Source organism: Drosophila santomea, chromosome 3L (assembly GCF_016746245.2).
Source record: "Drosophila santomea strain STO CAGO 1482 chromosome 3L, Prin_Dsan_1.1, whole genome shotgun sequence".
NCBI lineage: Eukaryota > Metazoa > Arthropoda > Insecta > Diptera > Drosophilidae > Drosophila > Drosophila santomea.
In genome coordinates, this window is record NC_053018.2 from 5,246,613 (window position 1) to 5,265,041 (window position 18,429).

The 18,429-nt window shown below is 40.6% G+C and overlaps 1 protein-coding gene across 4 annotated transcripts in view; it reads right to left on the reverse strand.

Moving 5' to 3' along the window:
* Window positions 1–1,078: 1,078 nt before the first annotated feature.
* LOC120448022 (tyrosine-protein kinase Src64B) overlaps window positions 1,079–18,429 on the reverse strand; it is a 43,106-nt gene continuing 25,755 nt past the window's right edge. For all 4 annotated transcript variants that reach the window (XM_039629762.2, XM_039629760.2, XM_039629763.2 and 1 more), the window contains 5 exons: window positions 5,120–5,959; window positions 3,062–3,278; window positions 2,685–2,938; window positions 2,310–2,617; window positions 1,079–2,246 (listed from right to left, as the gene is read on the reverse strand). In XM_039629762.2, coding sequence (XP_039485696.1) covers window positions 1,632–2,246; window positions 2,310–2,617; window positions 2,685–2,938; window positions 3,062–3,278; window positions 5,120–5,384 — 1,659 coding nt within the window. In that variant the 5' untranslated portion in view covers window positions 5,385–5,959 and the 3' untranslated portion in view covers window positions 1,079–1,631. The remainder of the gene's footprint in view (window positions 2,247–2,309; window positions 2,618–2,684; window positions 2,939–3,061; window positions 3,279–5,119; window positions 5,960–18,429) is intronic.

The following is an 18,429-nucleotide window of genomic DNA, read 5'->3' on the forward strand; positions in this document are numbered from 1 at the left end:
TATTTTAATTAATTATTTGCAGTGATTCCGTTGTGATTACGTTGAATGCCATTTCATACAATGATTGGTTGGTTTGTTGTTCTTGTTAAGCGTGGTTATCCTAAGAACTGATCTCTGTGTGTGTTTACGTGTGAAATGCTTTGAGTTGCCGTATAAATCTTTACAAATACATATATCTCAATACGAAATGCTAAACTTTGGTTTTATGCTACAGAATGTGCACACAATGGCCAACACAATATATGCTATATGTACTATATCGATGAACGACAAACTAAAATTATAACAAAAATCAAATAAATTAAATAAGGTCTCCTCAATCGATGTTCGATTCATGTGTGTTCTTCTAGTGTCTGGATACGTTCGTGTCGGTCATCTAGAAGCTAAGATAGATGTGTGTGTTCTGATTGGTTGATACATTGATCGATTAGAATCGTTATCGTCTGATAATTTGCATTTGAAACCCTTAAGATAGCAGTTTATCCGTATGGCTTGAGTCGGGCTATTGATTTGGGCTGCACGCGCAAGGAACAGCAGGTCTGGAGAGGAACTAAATGCGGGCCAACGCTGCAGGTTATACATCAATAGATATATCTAGACTACATGGACAGTGCCCAATCGTTTTGCTTGTGCTTAAGTATACGAACAAAGAATAAACAATAATTTTGGCATAAACTTAAATGTACTATAAACATTCATTGGTTCAATTGCTAACAACGAAATATGTCAAATGCGTTTTTCTCTCCTTTTCATTGATTTGTACAAAATGCAATTTTCGCTTTCCTTATTTTTTTCCTAGCCTCACCTACTCGAGGAAGAAGCAACATATTATGTTTCGGGTGATAGATCGTGTAGATTTCTGACTTGGAAGTAGAGACGAGGGGTGGACGCCACCTTATAAGTAAATGCCATCATTGGAGTTTCTCATTAGCAACAATTTGTTTTGCTTAAATGTTCGATTTCTTGATACGGTTTGATTGAGTCAAATAATACTTGGCTTAGTTGATAGTCGTGTGTGTGGAAAGTATCAGAAGAAAGTATTCAGCAGAGGGAGGTTAAGATCAAAAAGTTCTAGTTGTAGATTGGATTGGATTGTTTATACATAAAACCTAAGCACCGATTAAAGTAGCGTTAAATTGTAGCTGTATTCGATTTGAAATTCAATAGAGTTGCCTTCAATTTCTTTCTTGCTCTGTTCTTGATTTCTTGGTATCATTTCTCGGCCCCTTACTGTTTCTGGTTAAGCTTAAAAAACTAGTTAAATACTTTCTATTTCCATAGTACATACAGTTAGGTATATAAATTATAAAATAGTTTTGCGTGTAAAATATAAAATTTTGTTTTCCGTTCTTAGGTTTTTTTTGTGTGTTTTGTTGATTTTTTTTTTGTTTGTAGTTCGTTTCTGAATTGTTTAGATACGCTTAAACACATACATATACCATACATATAGAGTTCATGTGTGTTGGTTGGTTGGTATGCAACTATGCCATTAAAAAGTCTTAAGAATTATAGTAAATATGCATATAAATGTATAATATATGTATAACTTTATATACTATATATATATATCGTACGTGTGTGTATGCGTGTGAGAGAGTGTAGGTGATGTGTGTGAATAGGCTGGACTCTGTTTAGTCTTGCACCTCTCGATACGGCACCTCCGACGTGACCGAGAAGGACTCGAAGTAGTGGTTCAAGAACTCGAATGTCGGCCGCTTCTCGGGCACAGCATCCCAGCACTGGAGCAGCAGCTGATAAATGTTGTCCGGGAAGTAGTGATTCGTTGGCTTCGGCATGCGGAAACCGCGCTCGATGTTTTCAATCACCTCGCGACTATGCATGCCCGGATAGGGCACTTGTCCGTACGTGAAAAGCTCCATCAGCAGAATGCCATAGGACCACACGTCCGATTTGATCGAGAACTTGCCGTAGATGATCGCCTCGGGCGCCGTCCATTTAACCGGAAACCGGGATCCCTGCTTGGGGCAGTACTCGTCATCAGCGATAACACGCGCCAATCCAAAATCACAAATCTTCGCCACATTATTCTCTCCAATCAGCACATTACGGGCTGCCAAATCGCGATGGATGAGCTGCTTGGACTCCAGATACTCCATGCCGCTGGCCACCTGGGTGGCTATGTAGATGAGATCCTCGAAGTGCAAGTAGCGACCATCGCCCTCGCGCAAGAAGTCCAGAAGACTGCCCTTGGACATGTACTCCTGTACGATATAAATGGGCTCCTCCTGCAAAGGATTCATAGTTCAGGTTAATACACACATCAATCTCAATATGCTTATAGCACATACCTGCGAGCAAACAGCATAGAGGGCCACCAGGCGGTTGTGGCGGAACTTCTTCATAATCGCGGCCTCCTGGAGGAAAGCAGCCGTGGACATGGTGCCCTCACGCAGTGTTTTGACCGCCACATCGATGCTGTTGCGCCACTTGCCGTAGAAGACCTCGCCAAAGTTGCCGCGTCCCAGTTTGCGCAGCAGCTGAATCTCCGAGCGCGGAATCTCGTATTTATCACGCAGTTCCGGACCCAAGTCCCACATTTGGGGCTGCGGTTTGGGGCAGGGACGCGACAATATGTGACACAGGCCAAGAGCGTTTTCTTCAGAGATAGGGAAATTAATAAATAGGTTTAACAGTCTCACACTGTTCGAAAGCTATATACTCACTGCTGTATGCCATGACCAAGGCCTGAAGCGAGGGGAACGTCTGATTGGTGGCTATGTAGTAGCCGCCATTATCCAGCGGCTTGATGCGGTAGTGCTTCACATGGTATCCACGTCCATCCTCCCAATCCTTCACCGACAGCGAGTAGCCATTGGGATTGTGCTCAGAGGGTCGCACGAGGAAAGTGCCACGAGGATTCTCCTCGGCCAGCAGCAATTTGTCCGCCTCCTTTCGCAGCACGTTCTCAAAGAACCAGCTGGGAATAGAAGATGTTGCTTAATATTAAATCAAAATACTCGGTTAAGATTAAAGTGATTCTGCTTAGCTCTTGTAAAAAGTAACCAAAATAACTTAAATTGTAATATAAACAGGCACTTACTCTTCGCTGTTAACGCTGCGCTCCTCCGCCACGAAATTGAGCGGGATGAGGCCCTCCTGCCGGGTGGTTAGGTTCACGACGCGCCACCAATCGGACTCGGTGTCGTCGATGACCTCCATGCGGTCCCCCTTCATGAAGCTCAGATCGGATTCATCGCGGGATTTATAGTCGTACAGGGCTACGACAACGCGCTTGAGCACGACACCAGGAACACCGGCTGGAAGTATAAAAAAAAGTGTAAAGGATGAGGCAAGTGAGGTTTGTTGAGTCGAGTTAGTGGCAATTTTCGTCTGGCTGGGCAAATTTGATTTGCGTCCTCAAATTGCAATTTATGGCGACAAATTGGGAAATAATATTTTTATTTTCATTTTCTCTGCCTATTTTGACTAACCAATTTGCCAGCCATGACCGAAACTTAATTAGAATCTAATGAGTTCAAGTATGGGAGAGTTGAGGGGGTGCCAAATGCAAATTCCAAATTGGATAGCATACTTTTTTGGTGGCCGGGGCCATAAACAACGAAACATTTTCATTTCGCGCATGGAGGAAAAAGCTGCCAAGCCACAATTTTTGGCACTGACTTGCATTTGGCTAATTGATTTAGCTCACATCGAGGCAACGCATAAATAAACGGCTCTCGCCGCTTGCCAGTTCAGTTGCCTTGGCCGCTCGCTGCAACCTCCATTGCAACGCCCATCCCCCTTTTGACCCTTTTGGATCACCGAACCCCCCCTTCATCATCACCAAAACCCATGCGAAATGCCGAATGCAAAGTTCGTGCTGACAAAGTCGGCACAAATCACTGGCCAAGCACTCAACCTCTCGATGGGTTTACACGACCTAAGCGGCTTTACGGCCATATATGCTATAAGGCAGTACTGGCAGTTAATCGGCTGACAGCGAGGTCTGCCTTCTCAACAAAAGACAGGTCAGATCAAAATAATACCGCCATTTCAATGGTGAACCCATGTGACAGATTTTTGAAGAAAAAACGCTAAGCTTTTGAATTTAAACATTTAAATAGTTAAATAGTTTAAATTGCAACAAAACCCAAAGATTCTTAAGAGCGCTTGCTTAAGCTTGAATTAATGACTTCATAGTAAGCTTGGTATAAAAATATGTGCCAATTTTAAACGCAGCCCCCTTTATTTGCATTGCTAATTTCTTTACCCCTTTGAATTTCCTGTACTGAACCTTACAATTTTCTTGTGCAAATATGGCAACAAGCCCCAGCCCTTCTGCAAGAAATTGCTGCTTGAAAACCTCCTTGCCAGCTGCAACTCCTTGGCCAACTCCCTGGGCTCTCGTAAACGCAATGTCGTGTCATATGGAATGCAATATCGCCGTCAAGGTGGCATTAAACCAACACCAAGACCAACCCGACCCTTCTTTTTCTGGGCCACGCACCCGAGAAGTGGTCAAGGTTAACGACTCTCATCGTATTACCACTGCAAATATGAGAATTGCGCTGCCGCCACCTGGCAAATGACTTGACTCCACCTCTGAACCTCCTGGGAGGGGAACTCTAATTATGGAAGTGGGGTTCCACGGAGCCATGGCACTGGTAACTTGTATGAACGCTGGTTATGTGGCAGGTTAGTTAGCTAGCTAGCTGGCTGGTTGTCTCCCTGCCAGCCACATTATGCAAACACAAGGCCAACCAGCGGGTAAAAGCCAATTTCTGTGGCAGGCAAAAAGTCAAATTGCTAATTAAAAGCTGGAATTATCACTCCACCCGCGGCCCAGGAGAGACTAACAGCCAACAGCTAATTACTAATGCATGATAATACGTAAACAAACAGTGAAAATCCAACAGCGCCAGCTTAATGTATATTAAATTGCTTAAGCTTGTGAAAAAATGGGGGCAAAGGATTTAAAACTCGTAGCTGTAAGCTTTATAACCTCGATCCTCTGACTAAAGTAAGGTAGAATCCTGGTTGGAATCCTAAACGAACTACCTACAACCCTTACTAATTAAAATGCATCATATAAGTTAGATTCTTCACTGTAATTACTAATGGAATATTAGAGTGACTTTTTGTTTGGAGAAGTACTCACTTGGTGTGGTGCGAGGTCTGATGATGTCAACGCCGCCCTTTCCGCCGATTTTCAACGGACCCCGATGATTGGGATCCGGGGTGTAGCGCGAGTCCAGGGAGCCGCCGTTGTTGTGCTTCTGGCCGAGAACGCCGCCCATGGTGCCGCCGCCGCTGCTGTTGATGTGCGTCTGGCCAAAGGTGTAGTCGGATTTCTTGTAGCCCCCAGTGGGATAGGCCAGTGCCAGTTCCTGATCCTGTCGCTTGCTGCAGCATTTGTTGCCCATGGCTTATGCAAGTGTCTCTCGGCGTCAACTCTTGATCTTGAGCTTGTTCGTGGCGGTTTCGGATTAGTGGTTTAATGTTTTATTATTATTAATTTATATATATATATGTATATATAAGTTTTGTTCAACTTTAGATCAGGCAACACATATTTGGCAATTAACGAGTTGTTCTTAACAGTAATTAAAAAGTTGTTGCAGCCCTTTTGTTTCGTATTTATGTTGTTCGATTACTTTATAGTAAGTAGTTTAAACTATCAGTCAATTTGGGTTCTGTGTGTTGGGCCCCGGCCTTAAGTTTGCATCAAAAGCTGCAATTGGAGGGCATTTGCATTAGTTCATCGATCAACTGCTATCTGTGTGATGATCTTCTTGTTGGCCGAGCTGCAAAAACGCATTTCGTTCTGGATTTATATATATAAAAAGTAGCCAGTAGCCGGTTGTCAGTTGCTGATGCATTCACAGCTGCAACTGCTGCTCCTTGATTGCGTTGATCCTTGCGGTCTGGTTCTGTGTCCTGCCAGCAATTTCAGCCAGCGACCGTCTGCACATTGCTGGCCGTCCTGGTCGTCAGTCACCTGTGAGCCAAAATGGGAGCAAACAAAGCGGAGAAAACCAAAATTAGTTAGTGTTAATAAATATTCATTAAATAAACATTTTTGCCCAGACAAAGGAATGCAGGCAGTGTCCTGTGTCCTGTGTCCTGTGTCCACTGTTCAGTTCAGTCCACTGACCCATGTCCACTCAGCCGGACGACAGTTGCCTTTTGCCAATTGTCCAACATCCTGTGGCTTCCTAAACGTTTTTGGCACATTATTACACTTGACTTGGCCGGCAGTCGAATTCAGCTTATGCACTAAAATCCCCTAGTATATCCTAGTCCTGTTCCCTACAACCTATACCATTCCACAGCTGCTTTTGGGTTCATCAGCCCCCTTTGTACTAGAGATGCCCAGAGATACGCATATTAAATTGAATAGAAGTTGTCAGATTTAATTGGCTTAATTCCGTCTGCTTATGAATTTACCCATTTGTTCTGAATTCTGTTTTGACTGGTATCATTGCAATTATCATTAGAATTTAATTTGCGCTGCTGCCATATCACTTTTAATTGGCATTCCTTAGCTTGGCTTATTAAAAGGTATAAAGGGCTATAAAATAAACCATTAAATTGGCATTCAATTATGACTTTCCATTTGTAGTAAGGAAATAGATAAAAATTAGTGAATCCTGTAAAAATATCTGTTTAATGCCATTTTTGTTCTGAAATTTAATAACTCGTTCAGAATGCGAATATATATTTTGAATCACACTCGCATTTAACTCAATTAAGATCCCCAAGAGACAACACTACTTCTGCCCTGCAAAACTCATTACTCTCCTCTGCCGGAGGGCAGTAGTTGCACACAACCTTTCGACGATGCCACAATCACCACAATACAGCAAATGCAGGAGCAACATCAACCGCTGCAACAACTGCAGCAGTAGCAGCAGCAGCAACAACCATTTGAAAGGATGCCAGCTGGGCAGGCTCAACTTCACTCCGCCGCAGCCATTGTCTATTGACTCAAGCCTGGCAGGCATCTGTTTATTGTTCAATTGGATAATTATGGTTTCCAATGCAGAGCAGTGCAGAGTCGAGGATGCGAATGAGGATGAGCATGAGGATGGGCGTGTTGTGCTGTTAGGCCAAGGTTGAACCACTCGATGGCATGGACCGGCTCTTCCTGCGCTGAGGACACTCCCCTGACAATCTAGATATAGCTGCTGCAGTTTCCAATTTTAATTGTTATTGTTGCGCATTTGTTGTGTGCGCAGCTGGCATGAAATTGTCGCTATGCTGGCAGTTGCCAGGATGCATTTGTGGCATTAGCTAATATCCTGACATTGTTCCGGTCCGCCTGGCATGGCGTGCCGTCAATTATTAAAGCCATGTTTAGTACGAGACTCAAGTGAGCTCTTGGCAAACAAAGAAAATGCACTAGGAAATTAGGACAATTAGTTGAATGATCATCCCTTAAGTAAGATTATTTACACAAATTCAGACGCTATCTTATTAAAGAAATTTGTTGAGCTACAAACATTTAGGTTCAACTTAAAAACCCTATCAAAATGATGTGATAAATGTTTATTAGTTGCTTCCATGTGCATAGCTTTCTTTCAGTGCATTGTGCATAAGCACCAAAATGCGAACCAAAATGAAAATGGTGGAAAGTGTTGCTGACTTGACAGTGACTAGAGTGTGGAAATTGTGCCAGGACATTTAAACTGTCTGCGTTTTGTCGGCGCGACGTCTGCATTTATTGTCCCCTCAACTTGATAAACACACACAACGTGTGTGACGCTTTAAAATCCGCCAACAACAAGGACAAAAGTTTGAATGGATTTGCGTTCGTTTGCCCATAAAAAGTCAAAGTTTGTTTTTCGGCGAGTTCATGAACCCGTTCGCCCAGCAACAACAGCAACAGCAGCAAAAACAACAGCGAAAAGTTCCACGGAGGTCAAGCAACCTTTACTTTTTGGGGTCGAAGTGAACGAAACAGAGTAGCCAGCATTGAAGCTGCGCAATAATGTTGGGAAATTCTATACAATTATGTACGTGGCTTTACGAGATGATGTACTTTAAAAGTCAGTGACTGGATTATTTTTTACTACCCATCGTTCAACAAAGAACGAGCAACAGTTGATGGGCTGGCGATGGGATGAAGTGATAGGGTAATATGCTAGTAATGTTATCAACAGCTTGTAAAGATGAATGAGTGTTCTTCATTGTTGTTCAACAAAGTATGTCTACGATGAATAAAAACTATATAATGGTCATAGTCGTTTTGGCAGTGTAATATACTCTTTTTTACCCTTAAAGGGATATCATGAGTACTTCTGAATACATTTTATTTATGTGTCTTTTTTTTTTAGAACAATGTTTATTGTTCTCAAATGTAAATGCCATGAAATCCCTCTGCACAATAATATTCACACTTTAGCTCTCTTTCTCCACAGAAGGACAGGTGACACACATGGGCTATGGAGAGTGTGCCGCAAAAACGAGCGATTTATGACCACAATGCACTGGTATATCAAAAACCGAAAGCAAATGGTCGATTGGGGATTGCGGGCAAAGAGTTGGGTTGGAATCGAAAAAGTATACGAATATATCATAGTTGATGGGTTGATGGCCAGCAAATGAAAAGCAGAGTTGCCAGTTACCAATTCTCGGGTTTTCCACCGCTGACAGCGATTCGGTTTTATTTCTTTGTGTGTGTGACATGAAAATGTAATTTTCTAGTTTACTTTTAGGGGTTTTTGGGCGAACACACGTACAGTGTGTGTTGCGGGTTGTGGGAGGGCTGTGTTGTTGCACATGAGTAATAAATAACCGTTGTGGAAGTTGACAAAACTAAATGAATACTTAATTGGATATTGTGGCTTTGAATGCGCTACAAAGTCGGCAGCACGAATGTGAAAACTTAGCAGTTATGATGCCTGTTTGGTTGTTTCAAGATGAAAATGCGAAATAGCAGGTCAACAAATCGAGTTCCTCAGATCAATTTAAAGTAAAATGTATGTAAATCAAAGTGCCTGTAAATACTAATCAGAACCGTTTCACTCTTAATTTACATTTAAAGTTGTAAAATTAAATAACACAACAAATGTGATCAAAGTCTTTGAATTTATTCAATTTATTCCAGCCCAGTTTCGTTTATATTTTTTCTCGCATTTTAAACTCACCATTTGAACTACATTTTGGCCAAATTAACAATGTGCCCCAAAAAATAGTTGCGGAAAGGGTCCCACCACTGCCCAATAAAATCAAATATTATGCAAAAAAGAATGTGATTCCCCTGGGGAGTCCCAAAACCAACCGCATGTCAGGCCAAATCCTTGAGGACATAAAGGCATTAACTGTAAATGCCGTAATGCCGTCATTTCCCGATGACAGTCCTATACACACACACACACTGAGAAATGTGGAGCGTCTTTGATAAGGGGGCGTGTTTTTGGTGGTGGTTGCTGCAGAATGGAAATGGAAAATGGTTCTGTTTCGCCCACATTTTTTTATTGCGCTCCATTATTATTATGCCGCATCCCCACGTCGTCCTTCGTCCTTCGTCAGTTGTAGCCACATTGTTGCCTACTTAAAAAGTCAATTTGTGTGACGTCCTCGTTGGCATCCTGTTGCCATGGATGTGTGTGTGAATGTGTGTATGTGGATGCCGATGCCGCGCTCCCCCATTTCCCCACCGACTTTTGTCTTATCTGTGCGTTCAACCCGCAGTGACACAGTCGTTCACCTTTAAGCGTCACGTGCTATCGATTAGTCCTCTAAAGGAATTACCCGAATCAAATAAAATACGGACATATATACGGACATCTGTTGGTGCGGAAGGGAAATGTGTGCCAATGAAATTGCCTTCGTCTAAGTAATGAAGAACACAATAAATTTTCGATTTATTTATATGCACCAAGTGAACAGGATAGGCGCCATAGATTAAATGAAATATTACCCATCCCAGTGACTTTGACGTGACAACGAAATGGAATTTGTTGCATAAAACATTTGATTTAACTCGTTCGCCTGGCTTCAATATTAAATTGCTCTTTACTTTAGAGTGCCATAAATAAATGAAAACATAAATATATCATAGTGCTTATTGGCACGTACTGTAAGCTTTTCCCCGCCAGCAAACAAATAACAATTTTTATACATTCATCCTTGTTTCTGTGAATTCATTAATAATGCATCAAGGGAAAAGTTCAGAGAAACAAAAAATGTATTGGTATTAAAACCGGAATGTTGATGAAATTATGACATACCACGAAAATTAAATTGTTTATCAGACAAGCGAAATATTTTGTAGCCAATTTACGTATTAAATACCATTTATTTAAAGTTATTTCATTGGAAAAAATTACTGGTGAAATTCAAATATGTAAGTGTAATTCGTGACTATCAATTTACAGGAAATTACTTCTTTGAAGTTGGAATTAATTGAACTTTGTCTGTGAATGCCCAAATTGAAATGGGAGCTAATGAACGAGCACATAAATTAAGCTAATTTATGCCATAAGCAAATGGGAAGTTGACAGCCAGATATAAGGGACCAATCAATTTATTTATGCAAGTATCTATTACCAACTCCCTCAAACTCTTGGCACGGATCAGATCTGCCCCAGAGATTCTATTTACGAGGGTCTGGACGGGCAGTGTAACGATTTCCGCTCCCTGCCTCCGAGACCATTAAACAAATGAACTAGAAGCAATAATCACAAGCCAGAGCAATGAAAGCTTCACCCACATCGAAAATACTGAGAAAAAATAGGGTATTCAGGGTGCCACATAAAATCATTGCTGATCCCCCTGACTCAAGTAGATATTTTATTATATTTATAAATGTAATCATGTAGTTATAAGCAAAATTGTTATTTATATTTATTACATGATTTCTTTATGGGATTTTCGCTCAAGTGTAGATACATTAATATGGTCTTATGTATACTGACCGACTTCAGGGCCAGTGTGACAAGTTCATGTGACAAAAATCAATCAGATGGCGTGAGCAGCCGCAGCCATATGGAGATTAAAGTTATATATACATATGTATATATATGGACTGGGCGAGAAAAAACGGGGGACAGCAGGAGGTTGAAAGGGAGCAGCTTTATAGTTTGTATGCACAATTAAAAAAAGTCACGTACTTGGGCAAAAAAAAGCGTACACAATAACTAAAAACAACGCGGGAGATAAAATCAAAAACTGCATGGAAAAAACCCCTATTATATTCTGTACACCCTGCTGTAAATAAGGGCTTTTAGTGCTGTGCGAAAAACTCTGCATTAAACTCATTTTCAGCCTTCCCTTAAATTCCGTTAAATCTCATTTAATCTAGGCCATGCCAACCGTAAAGCAAAGCTCCAAGTAGGGTATCCCTAGAGTTTTATGTGGCCCGAGCTTACAGTAGGGTATTCCCAGTGGCTGGTTGGTTCAGATTTGCAGATTTATTTGTTGGCGCCAAACAATCCCGGATTCCCAGCAGGGCACCAAGGGGTTAAGATGAGAAAAAAGAGGAGCAAAAGGAACGTGTTTCGTCTAGGGCGTCTTTTTGGGGGCGTGACCTGCTTGTAACGCACAATTTCACGCAGTTTCTGTTGTTGTCTGTGAACGTGAGGAAAACCGTGAGCGAAAACCGTGGAAAAAACTTTCAAAATGAACGAAATAGCTACGAAACCGAATAGCAGATATTCTTTGCCTAGAAAAAATCCTAATAACTTGGGTTACTACAAATAAATAATTAAGATATTTACACTCGATTGATACATTTTATTGGAATACCATTCCATTGATGAATACCCTAGAGGCTCATGAGAGGATTTAGCAGGGAACCGGAAGTGCTGCGTGATCATAACGCATAACACTTGAATCCGAGATGGGGTGTTGCCTCCAATGATGAGCGCGTGTGTGCTGTGGTCTGGGTTTGTCAACCTCCATGAGCAAACAGCGAAAAGGCAGGACCCTGAAGGGAATGTAGGATGTAGATGGGAAGGGGCGGCGTGTTGCAACATCACGAGATGAGCTCATTACTTTAATGGGTTCCCACCTCCGCAGACGCCTGCGGTCGCGGGATGGCAACCAAACCAAGCAGACATCCTGTGGCTTATTCGCGTTTATTTTAATGAAATATTTGTATGTGGCTACAAGTTAAAAGTTATGATTTTTATTACGAACAAGATGGGTTGGATGCGGGTTTGTTTGGAATTAACAGGCGGCAATCCAAAGACACGTAATTAGTTCGCTAAATAAAAAAGAAGCGCCGTCAAAGGGAAGACTTGGATAAATTTGCAAACAACCAAATATAACCCAGAAATCTAATTACCGTGTGAGAAACAACAGCGTGAATGGTACAAAAAAAAAAGGGCAACAAAATTACAGAAACAAGGATTAAGGCGGGGTTAGTTCAGAACTGGAGTTTATTTCGTGCCAGGACGGCAAAAAAAAAAGGGAAAGAAAATCCGGAAAAGTTGAAGAAAAAACGGAAAACAAGTTACCAAAATGGGGGCGTGGAATATTCGGAACGATGACGAAATCGAGCTGATGAAGAAAAATGTGAGCTCAACACGCCGAGTGCGGCAGTAATAAATTTCTTAACGAACAAACATGCTATAGATGACGTTTAAAGATTTTCCCTCAGGAAATGAATTGGTTGCGAAAAGTTTAAATATTTTATGGGCTATATAAAAAAGTACCGACCGAATTGCACCGCAAATATCTCGGGGGATTATTGTGGTAAACAGTGGCATAAGTAGCTTTCTGACGCCAATTACTTGTTTTATCATTGTCCCAGGCTTAAATACATAAATACATTTTTTGCAGGATTGAAAAATATTAAATCGTTTATCAGATTTCTGTATGTAATGGATTAAAGCATAAGGTTTTTGTATAGCCATCCCAGTAGTTGTTTCCTCCTTTTAAAGCCAACGGGAACACGTAATAGTTACAATTGTTGGTAGTACAAACAGCCGTAATTTTCGTCAACAATAACAGGAGTTGCCTTTTCATAGCCATGAGAAAACTTAATTGCAGGTTAAGCTGACTGCAGAGGAAAAGGGATGTGTAAGTGTAAGTGGAAGTGGGTGTGGCGGACTGGCTAGCTAAACTAAAGAAAGCTCGCTGCAGTATTAAAACAATATTTGTTCGCGATTAGATGGCAGCAAACAACACCCCCCAAGGACCAAGAGGACGAAGGACGTGGCAAATTACAGGCGCTCCGGGAAATGGCGATATGGCGCCAGGACGACGTCGCCGTGACGAGGTGGCAATATTTACACGCTCTTTTTATACCCGTTACTCGTAGAGTAAAAGGGTATACTAGATTCGTTGAAAAGTATGTAACAGGCAGAAGGAAGTTTTTCCGACCATATAAAGTATATATATTCTTAATCAGGATCAATAGCCGAGTCGATCTGGCCATGTCCGTCTGTCCGTCCGTCTGTCCGTCTGTCCGTCTGTCCGTCTGTCCGTCTGTCCGTCCGTATGAACGTCGAGATCTCAGAAACTATAAAAGCTAGAGAGTTGAGATTCAGCATGCAGATTCCAGAGACATAGACGCAGCGCAAGTTTATCGATTCATGTTGCCACGCCCACTATAACGCCCACAAACCGCAAAAAACTGCCACGCCCACACTTTTGGAAAATGTTTTGATATTTTTTCATAGTTTTATTAGTCGTGCAAATTTCTCTCGATTTGCCAAAAAAAAATTTTGCCACGCCCACTCTAACGCCCACAAACCGCAAAAAACTGCCACGCCCACACTTCTAAAAATTGGTTTCATATTCTTTCATTGTTGTATTTGTCTTGCGAATTTCTATTTATTTGCCAAATAAATATTTGCCACGCCCACTCTAACGCCCACAAACCGCAAAAAAACGGCAACGCCCACCAGGCCCGTCGTCAGGGGGGGGGGGGGTGTTTCCCCCCGGGCCCGGACTTCTGAGGGGGGCCCGGATTTTTGACGGAAACATAACTTATGTATATGCAGGCCCGAAGGCAGGGGGGGGGGTGGTAGGACGGGGTTTTTCCCCCCGGGCCCGTATTCCCTGTCGCCGGGCCTGACGCCCACACTTCTAAAAATTTTTGTGATATTTTTTCATACTTTTATTAGTCTTGCAAATTTCTCTCGATTTGCCAAAAAACTTTTTACCACGCCCACTCTCACGCCCACAGACTCCCCAAAACACCATTACATTACAAGTTTTTAAGAATGTAAGATTTCAAGGAGTAGCCAGCCGATGACGTAATCGATCAGTGCAGCGACTTTTTGGCAGACGCTAACAATATTCAAAACTGCAAAAATGCTTCAAAGGTTATTTCGTGCACAAACAAAATATTCGTATTATTAAGTACACCCTTTGAAATATTATTGTTCTGCCTCCACGAAATAAGCCCAATCTGTTTAAATATTATCTTATTATATAATTTTGATCGGAGCAATGCTTTATCTGAGTAGCTGATATATCTAAGTAGCTGATATATGATGATAAATAAATGAAATCATATGTTGTTTTGCTTTTCTTTACCACTTCTCAATAATTCAATATATATTGATCTAGTGTTGAAAAGAATTTTAGTGTTAAATCTCGCTCTTAGCTTCTCTCCCTTAGGGCGCTTTTTCACGTTTTTTACAAGTGCGTGGCAGATGAATGTTAAAGAGAAAGGAACGTCTCTGTTGACACTTTGAAAGGAGTAGCATGTTCTATGACGTCAGAGACAGCCAGCCGATGACGTAATAGATCGCTGCAGCGACTTTTTGGCAGACGCTAACAATATTCAAAACTGCAAAAATGCTTCAAAGGTTATTTCCTGCACAAATAAAATATTCGTATTATTAAATACACCCTTTGAAATGTTATTGTTGTGCCTCCACGAAATAAGCCCAATATCAATATATGTTTTAATATTATCTTATTATATAATTTTGATCGCAGCAATGCTTTTTCTGAATAGCTAATGATATATGATAATAAATAATTGAAATCATATGTTGTTTTGCTTTTCTTTACCACTTCTCAATAATTTAATATATATTGATCTAGTGTTGCAAAGAATTTTAGTGTTGAATCTCGCTCTTAGCTTCTCTCTCTCTTAGAGCGCTTTTCCACGTTTTTTACAAGTGCGTGGCAGGTTAATGTTAGAGAGAGACGGACGTCTTTGTTGACACTTTGAAAATAGAAATCGATGCGCACTCTTTATAAAGAGCGAAACTCGGTTTTTGAAAAAACATAATATTATCAATATGTGCCATTTTTTCTTTCTGACCCCTTATCTTCTTTTACTATAGTAAAATATATGTCTAAACTATTTCCTTTTGGTAAGATAAAAGTTAAATTCTAGAAGCTTAAAGTTTGTTTTTCTTATGAGCTAGCAGGCGCTACAATCATTAAGCCTTTAATCATATGTTATGGTTATTTGGCTTTTCTCAGGTACTCTTCAATAATTCAATATATATTGATCTAGTGTTGAATAGAATGTAATTTTAATAAGAGCATTGCTCTTAGTAAATGTTAAATCTAAATGGAAGAACTCGCTCTTAGCTTACGGTGCTTTCCCGCGCTTTTCTTGAAAAAGTAAATAGTAAAAGAAAATAAAGAAGAAGGGAGTCAGTCGAAGACTAAATTTGCGTATTACAACATCTTTTTAGAGCCGAGTGCGATTTTTAATTGATTTTTCCAGTTCTTGACGTTTTTTTGCCAGCCAATAAGTGTTAAGCTTAATTTTTAACGTAAAGATTACATTTTTTGATAAAAAGTGGCATACATTAACGTAAAATTAAATTGTTAAATTACAACGCGGTCGTGAGTGCTGTTGCTGCTTCGATTGACGTCGCTGCCGTTTGGCCCGCTGCTGTCTCGTCGCTGCGCTCATTGCTAAGTATCAAATTTGCAGTTGACTTTTCTTCATCCTTATATCGCCCACGCTTTTCTACCCATATTAATATAAGAACTGAGCCTTTTTAAAGGCTTATTCTTATATTTTTATCCATATACGTATTCAGCGTATATAAAATTAATAGTACTAAAAGTTCAAGTCTTTTTAAAGACTTGCACTTATAATACTATTAATACTATACTTTATTATTATACTATATAATTATCCTACATTAAAAAAATAATAATTTAAGTCTTAAGTTTTTTTAAAGACTTCTTAAATTATTATTATTTTTATTCACATTTAATCTTATTATATTTTATACATTTTCCCATTAATAGCATTTTTAAAAGCTTACTATTATATTTATATTCATATACGTACTTAGCGTATATTATCTTAATAGTACTAAAAGTTTAAGTCTTTTTAAAGACTTGTACTTATAATACTATTAATTTTGTTAGGTTGCTTCTAATAATAATAATTTAAGCTTAAGTCTTTTTATAGACTTTTTCTTAACTACATATTATTTCCCTTTTTTCGCAGTTAATTAATATAAATATAAAAATTATACTCTTTAAAAGAATAATTTTTATACATACCTATTTTACATATTTATACGTATTTGTTTAATAGTGCTGCAAGCGTTAGTCTTTATAAAGACTTATACTTCTAATACTATTAATTAAATTATAATAATATTTAAAATAATAATATAAGCTTGAGTATTTTTAAATACTTATTTTTATAATATTATTTTTCTATTAAGTTTTTTTTTCCTGTGTTCAATAAATAATAATTTCTAAATATAATATATTTCTAAATATTTTATTAAGTTGTGTATATAATTACTAGAAATGCCTCGTCTAAATAGACCCACTGCTTCTCAACGTGCCAGAACGCAATTGTTGAGAAATAGGATAAATAGGGAAAATGAGGGATATGCAGAGGTGGAGAGAGTGGCAAATACAGTATATCAGCGTAGGCGTAGGGAAGATTCGTTAGTCAGGAATGCAGAACAGGGCGTCAATACAGTGTCGCGAAGGTCGAGACGCTTGAATCGTCCTGTTCGTGCAATTGAGCAAGAATCTAATTCTCAGTTTCGTTCTCAAAGGCGTCTAGAACCTGCAATTCGCGCAATTGAGCAAGCAGCCGATACTCGACGTCGTTCTGCAAGGCGGCAAAATAGCGAGAATCGAGCTGTGGAGCAGGTTCAAAATACTGCTGGCCATAGGGAAAGGCGCTTGGATCCTGCTCTTCGCGCAATTGAGCAAGCAGCCGATACTCGACGTCGTTCTGCAAGGCGACAAAATAGCGAGAATCGAGCTGTGGAGCAGGTTCAAAATACTGCTGGCCATAGGGAAAGGCGCTTGGATCCTGCTCTTCGCGCAATTGAGCAAGCAGCCGATACTCGACGTCGTTCTGCAAGGCGACAAAATAGCGAGAATCGAGCTGTGGAGCAGGTTCAAAATACTGCTGGCCATAGGGAAAGGCGCTTGGATCCTGCTCTTCGCGCAATTGAGCAAGCAGCCGATACTCGACGTCGTTCTGCAAGGCGACAAAATAGCGAGAATCGAGCTGTGGAGCAGGTTCAAAATACTGCTGGCCATAGGGAAAGGCGCTTGGATCCTGCTCTTCGCGCAATTGAGCAAGCAGCCGATACTCGACGTCGTTCTGCAAGGCGACAAAATAGCGAGAATCGAGCTGTGGAGCAGGAACAAAACACTGCCAGCCATAGAAGAAGGCGCTTGGATATCGTGTATCGCGCGGGTGAGCAAGAAGCAAATACCCTGCGTCGAGCACTGGCAAGAGATACACAGGAACGCTTATTAGAAAGAGAGCGTGATAGGGCTAACAGAGCTAGGGCTAGGGCCGGTAGGGATCGCAGGGCAGTCGAGCAGGCGAGAAATACACTTGCTCGACGAAGTGCACGATTAGCTGCTCGACAAGCAACGATCGATGCAATTAGAAATGTAAGTCAAAGAGTTAGTCAGTATAGAAGCCTTAGTGCAAATAGGGAAGCAGAAAATCTTCGGAATGCACTTCGAAGTCAGGAGACTAGAGTTGATATAGGTCAGGAAAATAGGACTATTAGAATCAGACCTATTGAAATAGAAGCTCACATAGCTACATTCAATAGGAATGTTAAGCTTGGCCCAGATCAGATTTGCTTTTGTTGCAAAGGATTGTGGTTCCCCAAGCAAATAAGTAAGCTTTCTAGGTCTTATTTGGAAGAACATTGCGAGTTCAGGGAAGAGATATACCAAAATGCAAGACATCTTGCTTTCACTGGTAATCTTTTCAAGTTTTGCAAAACTTGTCACAGCAACATTAAAGCCGGCCGAAAGCCCAAAGGGGCCATTTCGAATGGCTTAGATTTCCCAGAAATTCATAACTCTTTGAGGGGCCTAACTCCCTTGGAAGAACGACTGATTTCACCTCGCCTTCCATTTATGATAATTAAGTCAATAGGTCACGAGCGTCAAAGTGCTATTAAAGGAGCAGTTGTCAATGTCCCTATTCCAGTAAGCAATATCGTGACGTCTCTTCCACGAGCTTTCAATGAGGCTGAGGTAATTCAGCTCCACCTCAAACGAAGAATGGAATACGGACATGATTTTATGGCA